General features: G+C 27.6%; 1 protein-coding gene across 1 annotated transcript in view; it reads right to left on the reverse strand.

Moving 5' to 3' along the window:
- Window positions 1–211: 211 nt before the first annotated feature.
- LOC100202577 (tetratricopeptide repeat protein 39C) overlaps window positions 212–26240 on the reverse strand; it is a 56383-nt gene continuing 30354 nt past the window's right edge. The window contains exons 6-16 of the mRNA XM_065816723.1: window positions 24621–24691; window positions 14741–14838; window positions 12121–12214; window positions 11789–11843; window positions 11512–11564; window positions 11108–11214; window positions 10833–10956; window positions 7665–7762; window positions 7473–7577; window positions 7298–7336; window positions 212–480 (exon numbers count right to left, since the gene is read on the reverse strand). Of these exons, the coding sequence (XP_065672795.1) occupies window positions 346–480; window positions 7298–7336; window positions 7473–7577; window positions 7665–7762; window positions 10833–10956; window positions 11108–11214; window positions 11512–11564; window positions 11789–11843; window positions 12121–12214; window positions 14741–14838; window positions 24621–24691 (979 nt within the window). The 3' untranslated portion in view covers window positions 212–345. The remainder of the gene's footprint in view (window positions 481–7297; window positions 7337–7472; window positions 7578–7664; window positions 7763–10832; window positions 10957–11107; window positions 11215–11511; window positions 11565–11788; window positions 11844–12120; window positions 12215–14740; window positions 14839–24620; window positions 24692–26240) is intronic.

Below are 26240 nucleotides of genomic sequence, written 5' to 3' on the forward strand. Positions count from 1 at the left end.
TGTCCTACTTTTTATACAGTTAACCGAGGATATAAATATGTCGTAACCCTACATACAAAAGGACCTTTCATTTGATATTTAATAGCAGCAGCAAAGTGTTTTGAAAAACTGAGATTAGCATGGCTGAGGGTTTAGTATATGAAATATTGCATATCGTAATATATGATGTATAAAATATTTTATATATCGTATTAAAAAAAAAGCGAGTCTAGCCATAATAAATAAATTTTAACATAAAAATGCTATTTTAACATAACAACGCTCAAAATGGTCAATTATGTTACTATATAACATAATAATAAATGGTATCATATATTAAATAAAACTACATAGTTTGTAAAAGAATCATACTCCTTCAAAATTTGGCGACGTAAGTTTAAGCTGAGCCAGTCTGATCGCTTCCTTATCTTCTAAGGTGTTTAATACAGCATGAATGCGAAATAAAAGTCTATTCTCAAAGTCATAATTTTTAAAGGTATCCTTAAAAAAAATAAAAGTACAACATTCGTAAACTTTTATTCATATTACTTGAATGAACAATAAACATATTAACAAACGCGAAGTATACATCGATGAGTTAATTCTAAATCGTTGAATGCCCATTTTAGACAGTTGTGAGAACATGATTTAAAAAGCTAAAACTCGTATACAAATTCAAATATTTAAAAACATGTAATTGTTTTTTTATTGTATTGTAAATATTTTCAAATATTTAAAAACATATTTTGCTTTTAAATATTTGAATTTGTATACGAGTTTAAATTTTTAAAATCATTTTTCTCACAACTGTCTAAAATGGACATACAATGTTTTAGAATTAACCCATCGACATAAAAAACCACTAACTCGGTGTAGTTAAGGCGATTTACAAATTAATCAAATTTTTTAATTTGAAATTAGCATGATTTTATTAGCATATTATGTCCAAACAAAAGCTTTAGATGCTAAAAATTTTTTTGATTCAGGTTTTTTTAATATTTAAAGAAACTTTTCTTTTTTTTAATATAATTTTCAAAACCTATTTACTACCCCTAATAGTGAATCTAAAAAACAGCATTTTGGAGTCTTTAGATCACTTTTGCTCATTGGGGCTAACATGAATTTAGTTCAAATCTTTTGAAAAAGTGCCTTAATTTACTAAAGATCCAAGTCTAATCGGTTCTGACGTATATTAACAATATATAGTTGTCAAAATACAACATTTCTATCAATTTTCACAAAAAATACTAGAATTCCGACAAAGAAAGAGCTTATAATTAAGAAAAAGCGCAAATAAACGATCAGAATAGATCATATAATTAAACTGATGTTTAGATCACCTAAAAAACCTAATAAGTACGTTTTTCAGGTGAAATGAACAAAAGATGTTCATTTCACCTAAAAAACGTACTTATTTAAAATCTTATTCAAATTTGGACGAGCGATTAGGACTTTTAGAAGATTTTATTTAAAAAAAAAAGAATCTCCGGTCTGGGTTTTTTCGCAACAAACATTTATATTTTATGATACCACAAAATTTATCATTTTTTCGTCTTTTCATAATTCACAGACTTGCTTATTTAACGGAAATACGTCGCAGTCAACAAAATATCATAAAGACGCTATAATGGTTTAAAATTGCCATAACTACACCGAGAACCTACATAAACAATTACGCTATCATACGTATACAATTACGCAATTACACATATACAATTACGCAATCATACGTAAACAACCACGCAATCATCTGTAAACAATTACACAATCATACGTAAACAATTACGCAATTATACGTAAACAATAACGCAATTATACGTAAACAAAAAAATTAAGGTTGTCTCTCAGTACTAAAAATAATAGATAATCTGAACTAAAAATTAGATAAAATATTAAAACATTGAGTAAAATTAAAGTATATATTATGATATATAATATAAAATAAACATAAAATAAAACCTACATAAGAAAAAAACTTAATTTTTAAAAATTTTTATAAAATATTAAAACATTGAATAAAACTAAAGTTAAAATAAAATTAGCAACTTCTCAATCAAAACATAAGAATAAATTAAAGACAATATACACAACGCTTCCTCAATGATACATTCAATCTATTTCTATATAACATTTAAGAAAATAGAATACAAATTTTTACGTGATTGGCATTTAGATGTTTGCAGTAGAGTTCTAACTAAATTATGAGCAGACAATCAATCAAAGCATAACTGTCATTTATCTGACACGTAAAGCAAATTATTGGTGCCAACTCTATTAATAAATAATAACTTCAAAATACAGATAGTAATGAAATTCTGAGAAGTTTATCACCTGCCACTACAAAATTATAATCTGCCACTACTTAGTTATACCTTGCCACTACATAATTATTACCTATCACTACACAGTTATCAAGTACCACTACGTAAATTATCACCTTCATCTACATAATTATCACTTGCCACTAAATAAATTACGTTTATAATACATTTATTTTTTTATTTACTCATTTTCTATTGATTTGATTTTTTAGAAAATTTTATTATATATACTTAGTTATGGTAAGTATACTTGTTTTGAATATAATGTTCATCAGTATTTACTAACAGAGTAATGTATATATAAAATATATATACATTACTCTGTTTGTATTTTTTGTCCATTTTTGATGTTTTTTAAAAAATATAGTTAATAGTGCTTTTTTCATTAATTTTTATTTCTGGATGTAAATATTTGCTTCATTCAAAAATTATTTCTCCTTAATTACAGTATTCTTCGTTCTTCTATTAAACATTCTTTCTCAAATGTTTTTTTTGTGTGCAGAAATTTACAAAGTATTAAAGTAATAAAGTGTAAAACTTTTCAACTAAAATTTTTGTTTTTCAAATCATCAATCAACTTAATCAGTCAAATACTTAACTTTTATTGCTAAAATGTATTAAAAGTCAAGTATTAGCACAAATACGCAAAAACATACGCAAAAACACACACATAAACACACACATATACATATATGTATATAAAACACAAATGTACATATATATTTTCAAAAAATTTTTTTGCACAAGATAAATAAAACAATTAAGATATAAGACAAATTTTTTCCACTTATTAATAAAAACCATATTTTTTTTTTAACAAATAAAACAACAATACATGTTTTGACTATTTTATAGTCATCTTCAATTGGGTTTAAAAAAACTTATTTAGTTTTATATACCCATGTATGCAGAGGATGAAATTCCTGTTATATAGGCAAAACTTCTTGCTACCTCAAAACACGACTGATTGAACACTAGAGGAGAGATAAAAACTCACACATATACAAACATCTCCATACTAACAATAATTGTTTTAATAATTATAATAATGACTGTTTCTCTATATCGGATTCTGCCTAAAATAACTTTGAGCTTAAGATCAAGGAAAGTTTGTTCATTGAATGGAAAAAACCAGATATAAACAAGCAGTTGAACCACTATAAGATATCTTTGAAATAACAGTTACTATTATTAGTCGTTAAACTTTTGTAAAATAATTTAATATCTTTTTTATTGTATTTTTTGCTATTGCCTATTTTGTTGTAATTAATTAAAAATTGTAATTTATACTTTATTACTGTAGAATATTTGTTATTTAATTATAAAACTAAATAAGCTTTTTTAAACCCAACTGAAGATGACTCTAAAATAGTCGAAACATATATTGTTGTCTTACTTGTTAAAAAAAAAAAATTTGTCTTATTTTTCAATTGTTTTATATGTATACACACACTCAGATATATATATATATATATATATATATATATATATATATATATATATATATATATATATATATATATACATGTGTATATATATACATATATATATATATATATATATATGTATATATATATATATATATATATATATATATATATATATATATATATATATATATATTAGGGCGTCCCAGCTGCCCCACAAAACTCAAAATTTGGTCGTGGATAGCTGTTCAAGTTTTTGGTAAGGCGTTTGGGCCTAAAAACAACGGTTAATAATTTTTTTCTGCAATCTGATCACATATGAGTTAGCACAAGCGACATAAAGTTTGATACTGTGAAAAATATACATTTTTTGTAATAATATCTTATGAACATTTATTTTATCTTTGTTTAGTATTGTTATTTAACTAACTTTGATTATTTTTCAGATTACTAATGATTAATATATAATATAAATGCATCATAATGGAACTAGACATAATGATCGATATATATATAAATGATATTAGGGACCACTCCTGGTATCAACGACGAGGGACTTAAGGGACATAAACTACCAACAAAGAAGCAAGTAATTCTTTGCCTGCTTGCAAACCTTAAGGGTTTAAACTTTAATGATGCATTATCTCTTACAATCGATAATGTCCTGAAGCATTATTTGAAGTCAAATATACCTCCAATAAGTGGAAGAAACAACATTGGCAAAATAATTAAAGAAGAATGTAATGAATTTATGAAGTTAATGAAATACAATGAAAATCGAAGACATTTGGATAACCCAAGAATCAAGAAATTTATGTCAACATTAGATGCTACCATGTAATTTTATAAGAAATCTGTTCTCCAAGATATGGAAGTTCAAAAATGACATAAAACAACAAAGAAAAAAGAATCCATCGATGCAGACATTGCTTTCACGCAAAGCATGATAACTGAACGGAAAGCATCTTATTTAGGAATTGACAAAGCCCATTCAAAAGTTGTTGAGAAAAGGCAGAAAAGAACCTATGATAAAGCTTTTCCCAAAAGAGACCATTCGATAATGTTCAAAGAAACTGATGAGTTTGAGTTAACCAGTAGTTCTTGTGATGAATCGGTTGGGGGGACTGCTGGACCCAGCTCGGCCTGCTCTGAAATTGAACGCCGACACAAAAGGCAAATTAAATCTGGTGAACACATATTTGTCCCACATGATATTCATAAGAATTCAAATCTTATTGCCTGGAGTGTAAGCAATAACATTAGTAATACTAAGATGAATTTATTTGTACATTTGATGATATCTGTCTGCAGAGATGTTTCAAAATAGATTTAAGTTCCAGTTCAGCCCATCGATATCGAACATCAATACTGCCCCATATCAGCCAACAAATAAAAGGCAAATGGAATCCATCTCCAAAAATGGTGGTACATTGGGATGGAAAACTAATGGCTTCTCTGGACTACAAAGACACCGATGATGGTCTACCTGTTTTAGTATTGGGAGTAAAAGAAACTAAACTTCTTGGCGTGCCAGCCCTTCCAAGTTCAACCACAAAAGCTGATCTGAAACATGGTAGCGTTGTCTTTGTTGCAACAAAAAATCTGCTTGTAGATTGGAAATGCGACAAAAACATCATAGGCATGGTCTTCGACACAACATCCTCGAATACAGATTAGGCTATAACATAGCAATTATTTATTAAATTTTGTGAAATGTTAATAATTTATTAAATTTCAAATCAACAAATCATTTTTGCACAAACTCTAGGGTTACAAATACTGAGGAGGTTTTAGTAATGGACTAATTGTAAGGCTATTAGGTATAGTTTTATTAAAGAATTAATTATTTCACTCTTTACATCACAGGACAGCATACTGCAGCATGTGTCTGCCTGCAGAAAGAACTAGACCGCCCCTTGTTGTGGTTTGCATGCCGCAGGCATGTAGGAAAAGTCATGCTTAGCGACTGTTGGGATTCATTAAATATATAGGCTTCATCTGGTCCAAACATTCTTAAAACTTTTTAAAAGGTAAGCTTAATGCTTTAAGAACATCATTAAAAAAAAAGATTTTTTTAATTGATTAAATAGACTTGCTTTAATTAGTGATAATGATTATAAATTGTTGCAGATTCAAGAGCCACTACTTACAACTTCCACCAGTTAATAAAGCAAACTTTTACTATCCTGAACTTCCTAGAGCAACTGAAAAGGAACAAGAAAGCTTAATAAATTGCTTCCGTGAATTCCTAGCGTTAGATTTCACTCGAGGGGATTACCAAGAACTTATTGAACTTAGCCTGTTATTGGTTACAAAAGGATCCAAACCTCAGAAGTTTAGCATGAAGCTCCCTGGAGCTTTGCACAAAGCAAGATGGATGGCAAAACTTCTGTACACTATGAAAATAGTATTATTGTCCGGAAAGATAATTGAGCAGTTTACCAATTTAGAACTTGCAACCAAAAATCAAATCAAGAAATAGAATGTTTCTGTGTGTTTGCTGTAAGTGTCTATGTGCAATGGTGGGTTAAATGCCCACTTGCAGCTGATGCCCCAGTCAACGATTTGATTTTAGTCAAGAAACTGAAACAGTTTGCATACCATGATTCTATAATTGCTGGCAAGGGAATAAAAGCTTTTAGCAGACATAGTTGGTATATGGATGAAGAGCTTGTTCCATTGGCTCATTTCTCACAAATGGTATCTGACAAAGACAAAGAGAGTATGAGGCTCAGGCTCCTCCAATTTGAAAAGGCTGGAAGTACTACAGATCGTGTTGGAACATCCTTTGGAAAGCCTAACCTTAAACCAATTTCAGAGAAGATTAAGTCACTGAGTGATTTGATTGGCCCTGGATCAATGAGGTTTTTCCATATTGTGAATGCTCCCTATGAGTTTCTTCAAACACCAGCCAATGAATGGACAAAACTGGACGACTTTCTTGAACTGAAGACAATTGTTCAAAGTCTTCAAGTAGTCAACGAAGCTGCTGAAAGAGGAGTAAAGCTATGTCATGATTTCTTGGGTGTAACAATGGACGAAGAAAGGTTTCAAGATGTACTCCAAGTAGTTGAAAGTTCGCGAAAAAAAGTTCCAGATCAGCGGAAACTATCATCTTATTCTCAAGAGAAGTCGCAGTTCGCACTGGATGATGATTGATGATTAAATACATAAATGAGGTTTCGATTTTTATAATAAACAATGAATATTGTACACAATATTACATCATTCAATGGAAAATATTGCATTTTTCATCCTTTAATTTGTATTTTAGTCTAAAAAGATAAAAATTCAATAATATAATGTAATCTTTAATTTGATTGTGCTGGCTCAATTTTTTGAAAATCATAAAAACACATATTTTTCTGGTGTATATATGATGAAACACAGTTGCAAAATTTTGAACAGCAATTTTGCAAAAAATTGGGGCGGCTGGGACACTCTAATATATATTTATATACATATATATATATATATATATATATATATATATATATATATATATATATATATATATAATATGTAAACTAAAATATAGCAATCATTATTTAAAAAAATTGATATTTTTACCTTCACTTTGCATAGCATTTCTTTGCTTAACTGCCATGTCTAAAAAAAGTGTTTTTTAATTTTTAGCAATAATAATTTAAATGTAATTATAGACTGTATCATTTACACCGGTAAAAATATACCTATACATAACAAAAAAAAAAATACAAAACGGGTGACAAATAAAATATTTCACTTTTTCATCCTTAGCATAAATAAGTGCCATTTCATACATGGCAAAGGGAACCACATATGCATCAATTGGTTTAGTCTTACATTGTACACTTGCTTGCTCAAGAAACTACAGTATAAGAGTAATAACATAAAATTTAAAAAAGCAAAACAAAACATTGCCAGAATAAAAATGGATACAAACTATATGATTTACCATTAAAGCCTTTGCTCTCTCACAAAGTTTGTTATAAATTGCTCCCAGAATTAAATATTTTATTGGATACATATGACTATGATGACATTTTCCCAGTTCTTTCAAAATAAAATAATTTAAAAAATATATAAACATTTCTTTTTCAAAAAAAAAAATAAAAAAAAAAAAATAATAATAATAATAAAAAAATCATTATTATATACAAATATAATAAGTCTACTATCCATAAATTCAGTACGACATCATCAATAGAGCTTTTCTTAACAATCATACCTTTAAAGCTTTATTTGCAAATAAGAAAGACACTGGTGTTAGATTGAGGCTAGACCTAATAACTATGCCTTTTCTCTTCTGGATAAGATGCAAAATAAATGTAGTTTGACCTGCTTTCAGGCAAGCTGTCACAATGTTACAAGGTTACGACTCTAATTCTTTTCAAAAAATACCTTAGACATGACCTACCAGGCTGGCTACTCAAAAGAGCTTATCTCTTATTCCACCTATTAAAATTCAATATGGTGTGACTCTTAAGTAGCTAAGCCAGTTCATTTTACTTTAATTTCATTTCTTAAAATCTTTTATACATCTAATTTTTTCAAAGATTGCAAATAAATGCTGTTTTAGCATGAAAATATCACTGATGAAGTACTCGAATAGCCTGTGGATAATGGGAACTACTGTAGCATATTTATGTGAGCATTTGCTCACTTATTACAATGCCACACCAAAATCAGCAGTATAAGATATATATATATATATATATATATATATATATATATATATATATATATATATATATATATATATACAAATGTGTAAAATATATATACATATATATATATATATATATATTTATATATATATATATATATAAATATATATATATATATATATATATATATATATATATATATATATATATATATATATATATATATATATATATATATATATATATATATATATATATATATATATATATATATATATATGAATGAGTAAAAACACTTATCTAATTTTTAGTTGTCTTCAACAGCATGTTTCACCATCAGTAGGTTCTTCCTGATGAACCTATTGATGGTGAAATATGCTATTGAAGACAACTAAAAATTAGATATGTTTTTTTACTAATTTATTATTGCTCTGTTCTTTAAGAACATTGAGCACTCTATTTGTAGAATACACTAACATAATTTATATATACAGTCACGGACAAAAGTTTGGAAACACTGAAATTTTTAGTGATTTTTTAGGATATTTCATTGCAAATTACCTTGGCACCCGTAAATCATTATATTGATGCTTGCATAATATTAAAGTAATTAGCTATTTGATAATACGTGTTAAAGTTGATCGTATAAACAAAGTAATTAAGGCAAATTTGGATTTTATTACCCTCTGCAATTCATAAAGGTAAGATTAATTTTGTGTCGCTTTAAATAAATTTGTTGTTATATTTTATTTATTTAGCTTTGTAGAAAAGTGAGTGATAATAAGCTGTTGCTAGCTGTTGCTATGTATAAAATAAGTTAATGACTGTAGTAATAATGAATTAAATTACTGTAATTGTAACTGTAATTGCTTACCTGTATGCAGGTGTGTAATTCAGGTATATAGTACAGTACATGTAACGTTAAAATTATTAAGAAACTATACTGTCTGTAAATACTGAACTAACTTAGGCAAACATAACTACTGTTCATTTCTGTTTTTATATTATATCAATTTATTCTTTTTTTTATTACGGGATGGGTAAGAAACAAGAGCTGAAAGTTACTCAACAAGCCCAGGTGGAAATATTGCGATCCGAAGACAAGCCATTTAGAGCAATTGGGCAGATCTTAAATATATCACCTGGTACAGCTTGTAAAACATTTAAACGGATCCGTGACACTAAAACGTATTCATCACGCCCTTGCTCTGGCCGACCAAGGACAACTACAGTGCAAGATGATTGTGCGATTTATAGGATTGCTGTATGCACGCCTCGTGCAACGTCTGGGTTCATAAGAAGTAGACTATCGGAAAGCTGCAGAAACATGAACTACAAAACTATTCAAAGAAGATTATCTGAAAAAGGTTTGAAAAGCTGCAGACCAGCAAGAAAGCTAAAGCTGTCATTGAAAAACATTAAAGATCGATTGCAATTTTGTGAGAAATACAAGGGCTGGTCCGAGCATGATTGGGAACGAGTTATGTTTAGTGATGAGTCAACGTTCACATAATTTACTTCCTATGCACCAAAAGTTTGGCGTCCAACACTAATGAGGTACAATAGCAAGTACATGTTGCCCACTGTCAAACAACCAAAGAAGCTGATGATCTGGGGAGCAATATCAGTGTTTGGCCGTGCAGGTCTCTGGGATATGCCAGACGGAACTACCATTAATGGCAATGTTTACTTAGATATTAAAAAAAAAAAAATGGCCTAATTTTATGGAAATACATGAAACCACAGTCTTTCAACATGATGGGGCGCCATGCCATGGTACTAAAGCAGTGAAATAGTGGCTTACATCATCAGGTTTTAAAATCTTGGGACCATGGCCAGGTAACTCGCCTGATCTAAATCTCATTGAAAATGTGTGGTACACTATGAAGAGAAAAGTGGCAGAAGCAATCCAACCTCTCAGGCTGATCTCCTGGAAAAAGTCAAGCAAGCCTGGACATCGGATATCACCGAAGATTACTGTCGTTCACTGATTCATTCAATGCCTCGTCATATAGCAGCTGTATTAAAAAATCGTGGCGGCCATACAAAATACTAAATAATTTAAACAAACTACTTTATTTTTGTGCAAAATGAACTATTTTTAGTCTTTCAGGTATGGTGCTTATTGTTACTTTTATTTTCTTTATATTATTACACATTTGCTATTTTTCACTTAAATAAAAGAATGCGTTTTATCCGTGACTATATATATATATATATATATATATATATATATATATATATATATATATATATATATATATATATATATATATATATATATATATATATATATATATATATATATATATATATATATATTGAGCATTGGCACTCTGACGTCAGGAAAACTGAAATAAGAAGCTTTAGTATGTTCTAAAGCTTCAGTAAATACATCGGCTGAGATTGAGAGCACACACACATACATGTGTATGTATACATATATGTATCTATACCTGCCATCAAAGCTCGTAAGCCATCTTCAGTACATTGGGGAAGAGAATTCCATAAATAAAGTAATTCAAATATCAAAACTATATATTCTACTTGATCAGGGGGAGAGTTTTTGTACAAATGACACTAAAAAATAAAGAGAAATATTATACCTAATAAATTGAAATTAATGATTATGAAGATATTAAAATATTTAAATAATCTGCGTGTACCAGATAATTTAAACAACTGTATACTACATAAAGTAGTAAAAAAAAAAAAAGTTGATGACAAAAACCTTTCTTGTAAGATAAACTTCAAGCTGCGTTTTACGGACAACTTTTTTAGGAACAGATTTTAATAATGCGTATGCTTCACCAAGTTTATTTAAAGCTCCAGAAGTAACTAAAGAAAAATTAGGAAAAAATCAGATAAAAAGCATTTAATTGCTGATTTGAGATTAGAAAGAAAATTTGATTCTTAATGTTTGTTTTAATCTGTAGATAATTAATCTGTTGCTTATAATAAAAGTCACAAAAAATTCTATAGATTATTTCATAAAAAATATTACCATAACATTAAAAAATAATTGCTAACACTACTTTTCTTATATCCAGTTTCCTAATACATCACACAATGTAAAACATAAGTAAAAAGTAAAAATACATCACACAATATAAAACATAAGTAAAAAGATATTACGTGCTAGTAAGTAAGCGTAGTATGCTTCAGACCACTTTGATTCTTGTTGTAACCTAATGAAAATAATTTATAAATTCCTTTTCAAAATATAGAAAGACAAACTAAAAACCATAAAGAGATAAAAACTAAATAAAAGAGAACTGGAAAGAGGATATATATATATATATATATATATATATATATATATATATATATATATATATATATATATATATATATATATATATATATATATATATTATACAAAAATAGAAAAGTCACAACTAAATGTAAATACTTTGAGAAACAAATGAATGATTCATTCCATTCCATTTTAAGTAAATGACACCAACCTTAAAATTTTGTAAAACAATTCATACAATTTTGAAGAAATAAAAATAATAGAAAAGAATTAAAAAAAAAATTTTTTTTCAAAAAAAATTTCAAAAAATCTGTAGATAAATTTCAAAAAATCTGTAGATAAATTTCAAAAAATCTGTAGATAAATTCATAAGTAATAATTATTTTTACTTAAAAAAAAAAATTTTAATTTTTTTTTAATAAAAAAACTTATTTCTAATGTCATTACAATAAAAAGTTATATTTTCTACTTTATAAATAAAATTCAACCTTTATCATAACAACATAGCAGGATAATTTCTTTTTGTTCTGTATTCGTAGATACAGTTCTAGATAGTAAATTTAATGATTCTTCAAGATTACCCTAAATCAACAAAAAATTATAAAAAATACTTTAACATATTTTAAAGTTCAATTTCTGTAAATAATAACACAGAGTTATTTTTATTATAAAACAATTCATCAATAATTTTTTTACAAGTACAAAGATTTGCTATATGAAAATCTTGGATGAAGATATAACATGAAAATGCTGCATTAATTGGTAGAAGTCTTGGAAAAATTTCACAACAGTTTCCAGTTTACAAGCTATATACCACTTTTGCATATCGTTAGTTATCAATTTGACCTCCTAGCTGAATTTTACTCCTGCCTTATAAGTCCTGGCTGAATTTTTTAAATTAAAAGTCGTTATCTGTAAGTGTTAAATTATAAACTAGTGAATATTGAATCATGTATAACATTTGTGCTATATTAGATATAATAAAAATATAATAAAAAAAATAGATATAATACAAAAGTTATAATAAAAAAGGTAAAAAAGTAAAAAGTTTATTAGTAACTTTTTTAACCTAACAAATAAATATTTTATAACAATTTTATCAATACTTAAATACTACATAATATTTTTATTTTCTTCCTCTTCAATCATAGTGGTCATAGTTTAGCCACCATAAAAAAATAATTTCAAATAGGAGAAAGTAAAGATTAGAAACAACAATTTATTTTCAGTTTTTAATGCTTAACTTTTCATAAACTTTTTCAAATAAGCTAAAATTTTTACTAAATGTTCTTTGTATTATTTCGATTTAAAGTACAAATCTCAAATGTTGTAAACAGTTAATTAAATTTTTTTTAAAAAAAGCCTCAAAGCAAAAATTTAGAAACAACTAAATTTTAATTAATATTTATTTTAAAAAAAACTTAAAATTTTATTAAAAATTACAATTTTCCAATAAAGTAGTTTTATTAAGACAATTAGTATTTGGTGGTACATCCATTTGCCTGTAAAACGGCGTCGTCAATGAGGGATCAAATAAACTAAATTAATGAGAACATCTTGTCATTGTTTAGTTCAAGATTTAGTAATCTAAATATAATGGACGATTGTATTTGGGCGCCACCCAAAATAAAATTTGAGGACCTTTTTTTTTTTTTATTACATTTTTTACGGCAAATATTGTTTTTTTGTGCAAAAAAATGCCAATTTTCCCCTAAATTTCTCTGGGATGCAGGGGTACAGCTGCCTAAATTTTTTTCCTAGAATAGGCCCTGTTAGTGCCAGACAAAACCTATTTACATCAACTTTTTGCAACTATAACAAGACAATTGTACTTTAGAGAGCTGTTCTTTGAAAAAAGATGGGAAAAAAAAAGAGAATTAGAAGCAGAAGCTGCACAAGAATGAGTAAATCACAAAGTAGGGTGAGACTTGACTTGAAGCAGTCAAAAAAAAATAAATACTTCCATAGCTCTCTAAATCAAGCAGATTATAAAGGGAGGGATAATTTTTGGCAATGAGACAAAAGAAATCAGCTCTGAAAATGAAATTGATGTAGAAGACAATATGAAGGTTTTAGTGTGATTTTAACATGATCTGAACCACTTGAAGAAAAACCAAGATAAACTGAGCACCAGCTATGGTCAGAAATAAGAAAGTGAAGATAAGTGATTGGGGTTTCTAGAAAATAAGTCACAAAGCTATCTGAGTAAGAAATCAAAAATGTTAAGTTTTGAAGCCAATCAAAGAGGGATAAAGAGAAAGGCCCAATCAATTTGATCAGAAAAAGCATAAAAAAGTGCAGTCTAGAAAAAATAGAGAGCAATAAAAACAAAAACAAAAGTGATTGAGTGAAGAGGTGTAAATAAATACCAAAGAAAAAACAATCTTAAATTAATATTATAAAAAGCAACTACATGACGAACATATATTTTTTTGTTAAATCTTACTTCTTGAATTTTGCAAGAAGATTTAATAAATAAAACGCTGCTTTTAAAAAATATTTTTAGATTTTAGAACTTTAATCATGCTTTAAATTCAAAACTTGACTCAATCATAAGTAGCACAAGAGCACAAGGTTAAGGTATTTAAGTCAGAGTTAACTTCTCTTAGTCTTTTGCCTAGAAATACTAAACCTACAAGGCAGCAGAACAAGAGGCAATATGCTAATATATTAAACTATCTATTAAATCATCTAGTATATTATAAAATCATATAATTCATATATCTAGCACATAGATTTTATTATATATAATAGATTTTTGTTAATACTTATCTTGATAATCTTAAGTAAAATTTAATAGTTAAAATAAGATAAATTTTGGTTTAAATGTTTTAATTTTAGTTTAAAAAAAAAAGAATAAAAAAAATAAGATAAACTTTGGTGTAAAGTTTTAATTTTAATTTAAAAAAAACAAACAACAACTTCTAAAGTCTATATAAAAAATCTTGAAAAGTTTGATGTAACTTTAGAATGGCTTATTAAAAACGCTATCTTTTTATGTATTTATATTTTTTTACAAATCACAAAAATAAATTTCTGTATATTTTTTATAAGAACTATTATTTAAAAAAAGTTTCAAAAAAAAAGTAAAAATCGAAAGAATCATACCCTTAGGCGGCAAAGAAGAGCCCTAAAATAAATAAAGATTGTAGATGTTGGAAACTGTTCTTCTGAGCCTTTTAACACTTCTGCTGCTTCTTTTAAGCCTATATTATATTATATCTGTAATATTAAAAAAAAACTAAATAATGCAGAATTTTTTTTTTTTAATCTTACAAACAAAAAATTTTAACAAATGTTTTTTTCTAAATACCAACTTTAATAATTTGAAAATTTTGCTTTAAGAGAAAATAAATATTTTAACAACTTAGTTATAATTTAATTTAATTAGCTTATTTAATTTTATTATCTTAGTTAGCATGACTAAAATTGATTTTATAGGTATAAAACAAATATTTTGCGTTCATTGTAATTTATCGCTAAAATTTTTCATTTCAGCTTTTTTGATTCAATAATTAGTTTTTCAACCTAGTACCATCATTTTACCTCATTTAAATCTGGAACTAAAGCGGTGCAAAAAAAATTTATTCCAAGTAAAAGTAATTTTTCTAATTCTCAAATTTTTTTTGATTTCATCATTTTAAAAACATGCTATTTAAATACAAAAACAAGTTGTAACATCTAAAATTCAATCATATTTGAAATTGAAATGTAGAATGGTTTTTGCTACTCCTCATTTTGCAGACTTTTAAATGAAACATAGATGGGTCACTTTTGTAGACATAGGTACGCATGAAACAATGGGATTATGAACTTTGATAAACAAGACCACTCTGTGTAGAAACATGTTAAGCAGGGTATTACCAAGGACATAGTGAGGTTCTAAATTTCTTGCTTACAAAGCAAGCTACTACAACACCACTTATGTATGAGTCCGAGTTTAAAACTTGATTGTTTATCTAACTTAAAAGTCTTAATTTTTCCCTAAAAGTATTCCATAAGCCTCTTTACATTTTTGGAGGTTTGGGATACCAAAAATCAGGAATGAATAATCATTTTGTAATTTTAAAATCCAGAGTCCTTTTTGGGATGCTGTATCCATTGTTTAAATAAAACATCTTTGTATTCATTGTATTTGTTTATATACACAAAATTTAAAAAAACTATTTGAAAAAAAAAAAGTTAGGTATGCCGATATTGTACTAACCCTTTGCTTACATAAAGTGAAAGTGAATGCTTTACATTTAATTTCTGTGCATTTTAATTAAGGAATTTTAAAATCTCAAAAGTTGAAATAATTTTAGAACTTTTTTTAACTTTATGAACATAAGATTTGTTTACTGTAATCATGTAAGTAGCTTTAAATACCTCAAAAAGAAAAAATGAAAAAAACATAAAAAAATAAAACTGAATGACACATTTAAATGAGCAAATTTAATTGAACCTTCAAAAAAGTTGCAACTGAAATGGAAGATTTAATGACAAGTTCTTGAAACAATCATAAAAAAGTTTTCCAATTGTAAAATTTTGTTTAAATATTTTATGACAGAAATTTTTTTTTTTTTTTAAACACAGTAAAATTTTAAATAGAATTATTTTTTTCATTTATATCATATATGGATTAAACATAGTCAATATGTATTGATCAAAAAATTTCAATCAATTAAAATGAAGAGGTATCAAAATTACTTTTTATTAATGCTAATAATATTAATGTTAATAGTATTAAGTTATTATTCATGCGTCACATAAAAAAAAGTATAAATACAAACAAGTGTAAATATATAATTAGTTGTTTTATATTTACTTATTATTCTATATTTTTATTGTTGCTTTCGTATTAAGCTATATTTTATAACTTATACGTATTATAGAATTTATTACAGGATTTATACCGGTATATATTAACCTAATTTTAAAACAAATTTACATGATTTGAAAACACAACTTTTTCAATAATAAACTTCCCTGTAAAATCAGTTTCACACTAAAAACAATCATTTAATGCTTCCCTATAAAATTAGCTTAACACAATAAAGATCTTTTAAAAATTTACCAATTTTTAGTTTAGTTAAATACCTAAATGTAAATTGTGAACTTTCTTACCTCTTAGCAACTAATTCCAAAGGGAATTTAATAGTCTGCATTTAGAGGTACAATATCAGCAACCTTACTCTAAAAAATAAATTTAAAAATTATTAAAACGATTTCAAAAAAGTTTTTTTTGATGAATGGTACTAATCAACTTAAGTTGCTATGACAACTGTAACGAATATTTCTAGCTATAAAAATTAGTTAGGTTAATAAGTTTATTTAATTAAAATTCATTTTTTTATCTTAGTTTATCTTATTTTTCTAAATAAGACGCATAATTAATTGTTGAAAATGTACAAACTTAGTTTAGATTCATGTCTGCACATTGAAAGACAATAAAATTGAATTAATAACATTAAAAAAAAAAAATTAAAGCTTTCAAACTAAGTTCTAAATAGCTACTGACTATCAATATCTCACAATAACGACTGTCAATTTTGAACAATTTACAATAATGACTCACAACTTTAAACATTTTATAATAATAACTGTCAACTATAAACATATCACAATGGCTGTTAACAAGAAGACTGTCAAAGAGTGACAAAAGACGCAAAGTGAGAGAAAAAAACATACTGCAGGATCTAGTGGCAAAAACAAACTGCGCGGTCTGGTGGCAAGTACAAATATATACACTTAAATAACTGAAGGAGATACAATGGAAGGTGATATTACATAACATACATTATATAATAACTGATTATTGTTAGTAATTAGTTATAGTATATAGAGATCATGTTAGTACTTTTCTTATTTTGAATAACAAAATAACTTAAATGTTTTTAAATGATATTTATTAGAAGAATGCCTATTCTTCATATGAGTCTCACTTATTCTTCGTATAAGGCTGTCCTATTCTTCATATGAGTCTCACTTATTCTTCGTATAAGGCTGTCCTATTCTTCATATGATTCTCACTTATTCTTCGTATAAGGCTGTCCTATTCTTCATATGAGTCTCACTTATTCATAGTATAAGGCTGTCCTATTCTTCATATGAGTCTCACTTATTCTTAGTATAAGGCTGTTCTATTCTTCATATGAGTTTCACTTATTCTTCGTATAAGACTTGTTTATTTTTCTTATAAAACTTGTTTATTACTTTATTTAATATACATGCTACAACTGAAATCAGTAATGCTTGTTCAGATGACACAACTGACATATCTGGAAGCCCTCACCTATCTGAATCAACTTGAAGAAGTTTCATCAATAAAAAAAAAAAAAGAGAAAGAATCTCAATATCTCTATTGATGTGGATGCAAGGCACATTTAATGAATTTGTTAGCATAAAATAAATAAAATGCATACTGTTAAGTATTTCAGGAAACATTAATTTTGCCTTTATATAAGTGAAAAAAATTTGTAATAAAAAAATTATTAATTTTGGTTTTTTGCTTACTTGCCGCTAAATCATGCAAAACCTTTTAATCCATGTAATCGATTGATCTGAAATTTTGATCATCGACTTGATATCGTTAACAATGCATTCTATTTTGGGAGTTTAGACAGCAAGCTTATTATCTCTCTTATAAAAGATCCAAAAAAAGAGCTGCCTACAATCAATCAGATATATTGCACAACTCAAAAAAAAAAAGCTCATAGAATGCAGCAGTTATTATCAAAATCACAAATCTTATATTGGAATTATACAACAGTACATTTATTTCTACCATTTATTCTATAACAATTAACTGTCATAACAAACAGATGGGCTAATTTAAGCCAATCAAAATCAATTGCAGAACAATTAAAAGAGTTTTTTGCAACTTTTAAATTGTTATTTAGCATTTGTTCTTGTAGCTGCCAACTTGGAATAGATAATTTTTCTGGAGATTATATAAGTATAGAATAAATAGCATTCTAAATTTAGTATTTAATTGTTGAGTGGCAAGAATTTCATAATTTTTTTATGATTTGAACACAGTTCTTGACAAAGCTAACAAATTGATGCACGCATCTAACAGTGTAAGCATTAGTACAGTAAAACTTGGCCAAAAAATAGTGAAACCCAGAAAATTTTTAATGAGACATATTATTGAAAAGATAATTTTATCAGCTTTTTAATGGCGTACCTTGTCACATTTTTTGAGTTGAGCAAAAAATGACGCATCTATTTTAAATGCGAGTTTTTTAAATTATATCTTAAAAATTAAAAAATATGAAACAGTGTTTTTAGATATCATAGTTTCATTATTAAAATGAAAAATGTAGTTCAATCCTCAATATGTTATTGAGTGATTGAACAATAGAAATTTAGTATTGCAAAAGCTTAACTATTTAATTTATTATAAAAAATTTTTTTCTTTGAAATCAGAGCTGATCGGACAACAATTACATTATTTATAAATATCATCATGTTTGAAACAGCTGTACTGTAAATTGAATACTGAATTGAACATATGTAAAAAAATATAGTTTGTTGACTTTTAGTTTAGTAAAAAAATAATAATGAAAGTTAAAATGAAAACGGATGTACAAATGAACAAACTCTATGTGTTAAATGTGGAGAAGGTGAGAAGGTTTAAATCACATAGTTCTAAGTGTGCTGATTGTAGCAAGAAGAAACATCTCGTTACTACTATTAGCAAGTGTGAAGCTCGAGTCCCAGGTCTGTTATGCCATTGCAGTTAAGACTAAGCGTTGCTGTTGTCATTCATCAAAATGGTTGCATACACACCATGGACTTGAGTATATTGCAATCCCAAATGGTATATTCTCTGACATTTTGTTTAAAAGAAATAAAATTCTGGGAAAATGATTAGGCAGTACTACATACCTGATATATCTTCATTAACAAAAATAATATTCAAGCCAGTCATTCATGTTTCTTCACGCATTTACATTATTAAAATTTAATAAAATAATTAAATTCCCTCAACACACTTTAAAAACTAACATTTTTATTTCATTGAAGGAAAACATTCAAGGTCAATTTTTTTTTATCTTCAATGGAACATTGGCTATCTTTTCAAAAATCAATACCACAAACAATAATGTAAAACAGAAATCAAACATTGCTATACCTGTGATCAATTTACATGCTACTGATTACACAACCCTATATTCACTACTTTACTTAATCATTGATCATTCCAAAAAAGTGAATGTTACAATGCCATGCATAACATTTAACCAGCAACTGTACATACAAAATGGTCTCCACAAAAAATTTAATTATTTATTTGACTTGGAGGTTTCCATCAACTTATAAGTTTTCTAGGTTCGATTGGATGTATAATTGAAGGGTGTGGCTTTTTTTTTTTTTTTTTTTTTTGTTAGTTCACCTCCCCAAGGCCCAGAAGGCCACTACAGACGAGGAGGTTACTTAATTGTGGTTATAACCCTCTCTCAACTCTATAACTCCGAAACACGAACCTTGACGAACAAGGCCGCTGCGCGGAGAAACAAGTTGAGGAATGGTTTTGAGGAAGGCTTGAGGAATGCTTTCAAAATAGTATTTGCCCCTTTAACAGTAAGACACATGCAAACAGGAAAAGCATTTTCACGCACTAATCGTGGTCATTTTTTATGTGCCTCACCAATAAATTCACTAATGTTAAAGGAGTTTGGGGATAATTTAAATAATAGTGAGCAGAAATATCTTTTAGAAATGTATGGTTTAGAAGATCCTTGTGTTCAAGAATATAATGATCTGGCTGTTACATAGATGAAAAAGATTATTTTTCATCGAACTCACAAACATCATTTTTATGGTTACATTATTTACATTACGTGAATGTGGTCCAAGAATTTATTTAAGCAGAGAGAACAAGTAACTAGTCATTACATATTTCTGCAGCAAAGTGCATGCTCAATCTTTTTGCTGCAACAGGGCACAATAACTATGCAAAATTATGTAGGCTTTACCTTCAGACCATTGCTACCTTACAAATAGAACACCCTGTAATTTACGAACAATATGTGGCAAGTAATCACACTGTTAGAAAAACCAAGAAAAAATGGTCAGGGATATGGAATGATCTAGCAATTAAACAGATTTTGATGAAGTCACTGAAAGGTAGAGGTCGAGTTATTGGTAAAGGATTGACTGAAAATGTGTAGATAGTGTGGATGAAAACACTGTATTGATGCGCAGAAGTAAGTGATGCAATAAGCACACTAACATCTTCACATAAATCAGTTGACAAACACAAAGAAATAAATCTTGGAAAAATGAAAGGTGATAGTGATGACTTTAAAAAAAATACAACTTTTTTGCTCATAATCCATTCATAGTTGGAGATCAACTTAGACTCAGGTTTGGTTCATAATCAGAAAGGCGTTACCTGTGATCAATCAGAAGAGATAGATGCATCAATAAACAAAGAACTGAATGGTAAAATCTACACAAATTACACTTACAAATAAAAAAATCAAATAACAACACTCCAGAGCTTATTCTCCAGCGTAACTAATCAAGACAAGAATGTTACAGTTGACCCATTAACACATTTTTCTAAGATTGGTTGTTGTTATTGGGAAAAAGACAGAGAAAGTAGTGGAGAGTTACTTTCAATATGAATAACCACCATACATAACATCCTTATAAAAAAGGAGGTGTCATGAGATCAGCCCAAAAATCAACATTGAAATCATTTATACTCAATAATGCATCACGAGTACAAGAACCCATATCAAGAAAGATTGCTTATGTTGGAGCACTAGCATGGCGCTGCAATAGGAAAATTAATGAACTACTTAGTGGAATCTTTCAAAAATACGTTGATTTTTCTCAACATTTACAATTTCACATAATCATTTTTGACAGTTATCTATTATCCACTAAAGATAGTACCTACAAAAAGCGATCTGGTAAGATATTACAAACAGTAGAAATCAATGATCTCAATCCATGCCCAGCAAAAAGGAGTATTTTCGAACTAACTAAAAATACAAAAAAAATTTTGTCAGCCTTTTAGCATTGAAGTTACAAAATAATGGTTTCAAAGTTATTTGTTGTCCATATGATGCAGACTATTGTTAAGCTAGCGCTTGAGATTGACAACGTTAAGTCTGTCACAAAATAAAACTTAAGTCATTAAAATTTCAAAGCATTATTCTTATATTTAGTAACAGCTCAATTAAGTTTACTTTTCAATGGGGTCTTAAAATCAAAAAAAAAAAGTTCCTTAGGTCAACCTGGTACTCAAAAGAAGCAAAATAATATATAAATTTCAAAAATAGTAATTGTTTTTTAAAAAGAAAATTAAAAAATTTTTTATTTTTATTAAAAACTTGTAAAAATGTACTTTTTTTATTTCTAGTTAAAAAACCATAGTTTTTGTGCAGTTAAATCTAAAATAATAATTGTAGTATGAAATTATCATTTTTTTTGAAATTTTTATATAATTTTGCTACTTTTAAGACCCAACATGACATACTTTTGAAAAAACTTTTTTTTTCAAAATAACAGGGACCTGTTAAAAAGTAAAGTTAATTGAGCTGTCCCTAAAACACATTATTTAAGTTTGCAATTTTGAACTAACTTTCCTGACCACAAACCATATCAAATGCGGTAGTGGTGTAGTGGTAGAGCGCTCGCTTCATAAGCGAGAGGTTCCAAGTTCGATTCCCGCCACGTCCCTGGTAGTACCGCGCTCAACTTGTTTCTCCACGCAGCGGCCTTGTTCGTCAAGGTTCGTGTTTCGGAGTTAGAGAGTTGAGAGAGGGTTATAGCCACAAGTAGCCTCCTCATCAGTAGTGGCCTTCTTGGCCTTGGGGAGGTGAAAAAAAAAAAAAAAAAAAAAAAAAAAAATAAAAGGGTAGTCCAAATAAAGTTCAAAAATTATTTTTTTTTATATACAATTTTGAAATGGTCTAATCAGCAACCCATAACTTCATGATTATTTTATTTAACATGACTATTTTGTATTTTCTTATAAATATTGGGCCATTTTGTTTTTTTTATTTGAGCATGAATCGCGGAGACTGGGAAAAGGAGGGGGGGGGGGGGGTGATGATGGAGGAGCATCCTTGAAACATTTTTTTAAAAACTTTCAAAATTAAGTGTAAAATAAAATATAAATCAAATAAATTTATAAAAAATAATTCCCATTTCTTCCATATAAATAACGGCGTTGCAATCACTGTTTAGGTTAGCAAAAATCCTCTGTTACCATTTAGATCTGGCATTTTTTTGCTCAATTTAAAAAACGTGACAAGATACACCATTGAAAAGCTGATAAAATTATCTTTTTGATGATATATAATGTCTCTATAAATTTTTTTTTCTTGGTTAAACATAATTTCTACATTACTACATTAAGATTAGAGATGGGAATTGAACCCTTCTTTTAGAGTTCGGGTCCGGTTCGGTTCAATTAAATCTAATTATTGAGTTCAGTTCGGTCTTAAGCACAGTTTGGGTTCAGTTTTTATGTGCAGTTCAGGTTTGGTTTGATTCGGTAACAGCTAAAGTTCTGGTTCGGTTTAGTTTGGTATCAACACAATTGTTTTTTTATTAGTTTTATTTGTTACATTTACAATGATAAAACACAAATAAATTAAAAATTAAAAATAATTTAAAGTAATATTAAGTAGTTCAAGGATATTTAAAATAATTGCTTTAACTACTACAACTTCAAAAGTTCAAAAAACAAAACGCAGGTAAAGTGCAAAAAGCAGTAACTTTTTGAACAAAGATTACGGTAGCTTATGTAGCATACTGTCTGTCTAGTAATCAGGGCTGCATGTTTTATTTGAGAAAGATCAGCATTTCTATTGTTTCTGGGTTTAAACGAGCACTGCGATCACTCATCGTCATCCTACACGCTGAAAAGACTCTTTTACCAGCAGTACTTGTAGCAGGAATAGCCAACAATGACCGTGAACTTATGTTCACGGTCATTGTCTTTCCAGAATTGCAATGCATCACGCGCTGTTACGAGCAGTGCCAACTTTTGTCAAATTCATGTCTTGTGTTTTTACTGCCAGCTTTGGACAATGGAGTGGTATCTGTTTTAAAGTTTGCCAGCAAATCATACAATTCAGGGTCAGCTAAACTCTTTTTTAAAGGAGGCAGTTGATCTAAGTGACTGAATTCACTAAAGCTGTCTATATCTGTACTTCCTGAGTCCTTGCATTTCACCTAAGGTGTTAAAGAAGATATAATTTTGTTTACCATACTACTACAGAAAAGCTGCCTTCAAATTACATATACTGTCAAAAAATTAGTATTATGTTATGTATTATAGACTTAATGACTTATGCTATGTATTATGTTATGTATCATATTATGTATTGTAGACTTATTTTATGTATTAGGTTATGAAAATTATGTTATGTATCATAATTATACATTATACATACAATATAATTATATATATGTATATATATATATATATATATATATATATATATATATATATATATATATATATATATATATATATATATATATATATATTATGTAAAATTATTATTTTACATAATTACACATATATACATAATTATGTGATGTATTGTAGACTTATTGCGATGTTAGAATAATCTTGTTCTCCACTTTTTAAAAAATTTAGTTATTGATAGTGTTGTGTACTTCAGAATGTTTTTTTACTGTATCGAAACCTATGTCATAACTAAAAAAGCTGCAGAAAAAACACAAGTTATAAAAAAAATTTTATATGCCGCCTCCTAAATTCTTTCTTTTTTAAATCGTTTTGTCTCAAAACGCGTTATGTTATGTATTGTAGTGCAAATTTTCACTACTATAAATCTTTTTATGCTTTGTTTAGGGTAAGGACAGTTTGTTCAGTTCAGTTCGTTCCCAACAATTTCAAAGTTTGGGTTCGGTTGTAGGTAAGGTTCTAGTTAGGTTTGTTCGATTTGGGTTTGGTTCGTTTCCCATCTCTAATCAAGATATCATTTTAATAATAAAAAAAAATTTAACAAACTTTTCTCAAGGTTTTCTCCATCAACATTACAAAATGGACAAACTATTGTATGATACCATAGCAGTGTCAGTCTACAAAATCCAATTGAAAACTTCAATATAAATATAAATTTATGTTAAAAAGATAAAGTAAAAAGTTAAAATGAAATTTTTTAAACAAACAAAAATGAAAGCTTTCTAAACAAAAAAAAAAACAAAAAAAAAATAAATTGGGAATAACAAAACTAAAAGACAAAATGAACATAGAAAGCATTTTGTTTCTTTTTTCAATAAGAAATTTTGTAACCTATTTGTTATATGATACTATATTATTTTACATAACAACTCTATTCTTACTTAAAAATTTTTATTCTGCACTTGTAACTGGTGTTTATTCTCTACTTTAAACTAAAAGCTTTTTAACTCATTTAACACACTGCTTAAAATATACTTTTTGAGATTTTTTTTGTAAATAAAAAGTAACAAGAAATAAATAAAATTTAGCTAAATTCAATATTTGTTGAATTTATTTAAAAACTGCGGAAGGTTTTACTTGGAGTCTTACTTAGAGGTTAGGTTCTATCTTAGAGTTCTACTTGGTTCATTAAATGTTATAAAAAAAAATCCTTTTATTGTTGTTGATATTTTTTTTACAGAACAAAATCTCTAATAATTCAAAAGTTATAAAGGAGTAACACACCTTTTTTCAAAATCTGTTGTACAACAGACATCGAGTTGAAAAAATTATATACTAGAGATTGTTAAAACCTGTTGCACAATATTTCTACAACTATTGCACAATACTTCCACAACTATTGCACAATATTTTTACAACTATTGGAAGCTAGCCTTAAGACAAGTTTCAACTAAAAGTTGTTTCTTTGTATTGCTTTTATAGTTTTTCATTTGTCAAGCAAAACTTTAACATCAAATTACATCGACAATCAAAACATAAATTAAACTAATAAACTCACAAAACCATTGTAACTATTTCAAAATACCAAAAAAGTTTATAAAATTGCTGGATTGCAAATCAAATCAGACAAATTGAATTTGTATCAACATTGATATTTAACTGTATAATATCAATCTATATGTAAGATCAATACACTCAGTGAAATTTTGATACTTCTATGTAGTTATCGCAGATTTTAATGTATTTATAAAAATAACCACAAAAATTATTTATATTAGACCTATTGCAAATAAATGTATTTTTGACAAACTTATGTGTTTCTGTAACGAGTGACTTTTAAATTTGAAAAGTTTGAAACTAAATTTTCTACTATGTTTTAAAATCGGTATATATACAGGTGAAATTTTGTTAGTTCCATCAGTTTGTTTCGAACACTTAATGAGAGTTGATTGAAGTTTGAACAAGATTTTGATTTGCTTGTTGTATATGGAAGTTTTGTATCATTTTAATCAACAATCATTCTTTAATTCAATGCCACGCGGAAGGGTGTTAAATAAGGAAGAAAAAGCAAAAATTATTGCTTACAGTGATATGGGTTTGTCCAATTGACAAATTGCAAAGAAAATCAAAAGGTCTCATCATGCAATTTTTTAGACTTATGTTTGAATTACAACAGAAATCACCCTTGGGGTGGAAATAAAAAATAATCAGAAGGCAACATTCTTC

Source organism: Hydra vulgaris, chromosome 13, assembly GCF_038396675.1.
Source record: "Hydra vulgaris chromosome 13, alternate assembly HydraT2T_AEP".
Classification (NCBI taxonomy): Eukaryota; Metazoa; Cnidaria; class Hydrozoa; order Anthoathecata; family Hydridae; genus Hydra; species Hydra vulgaris.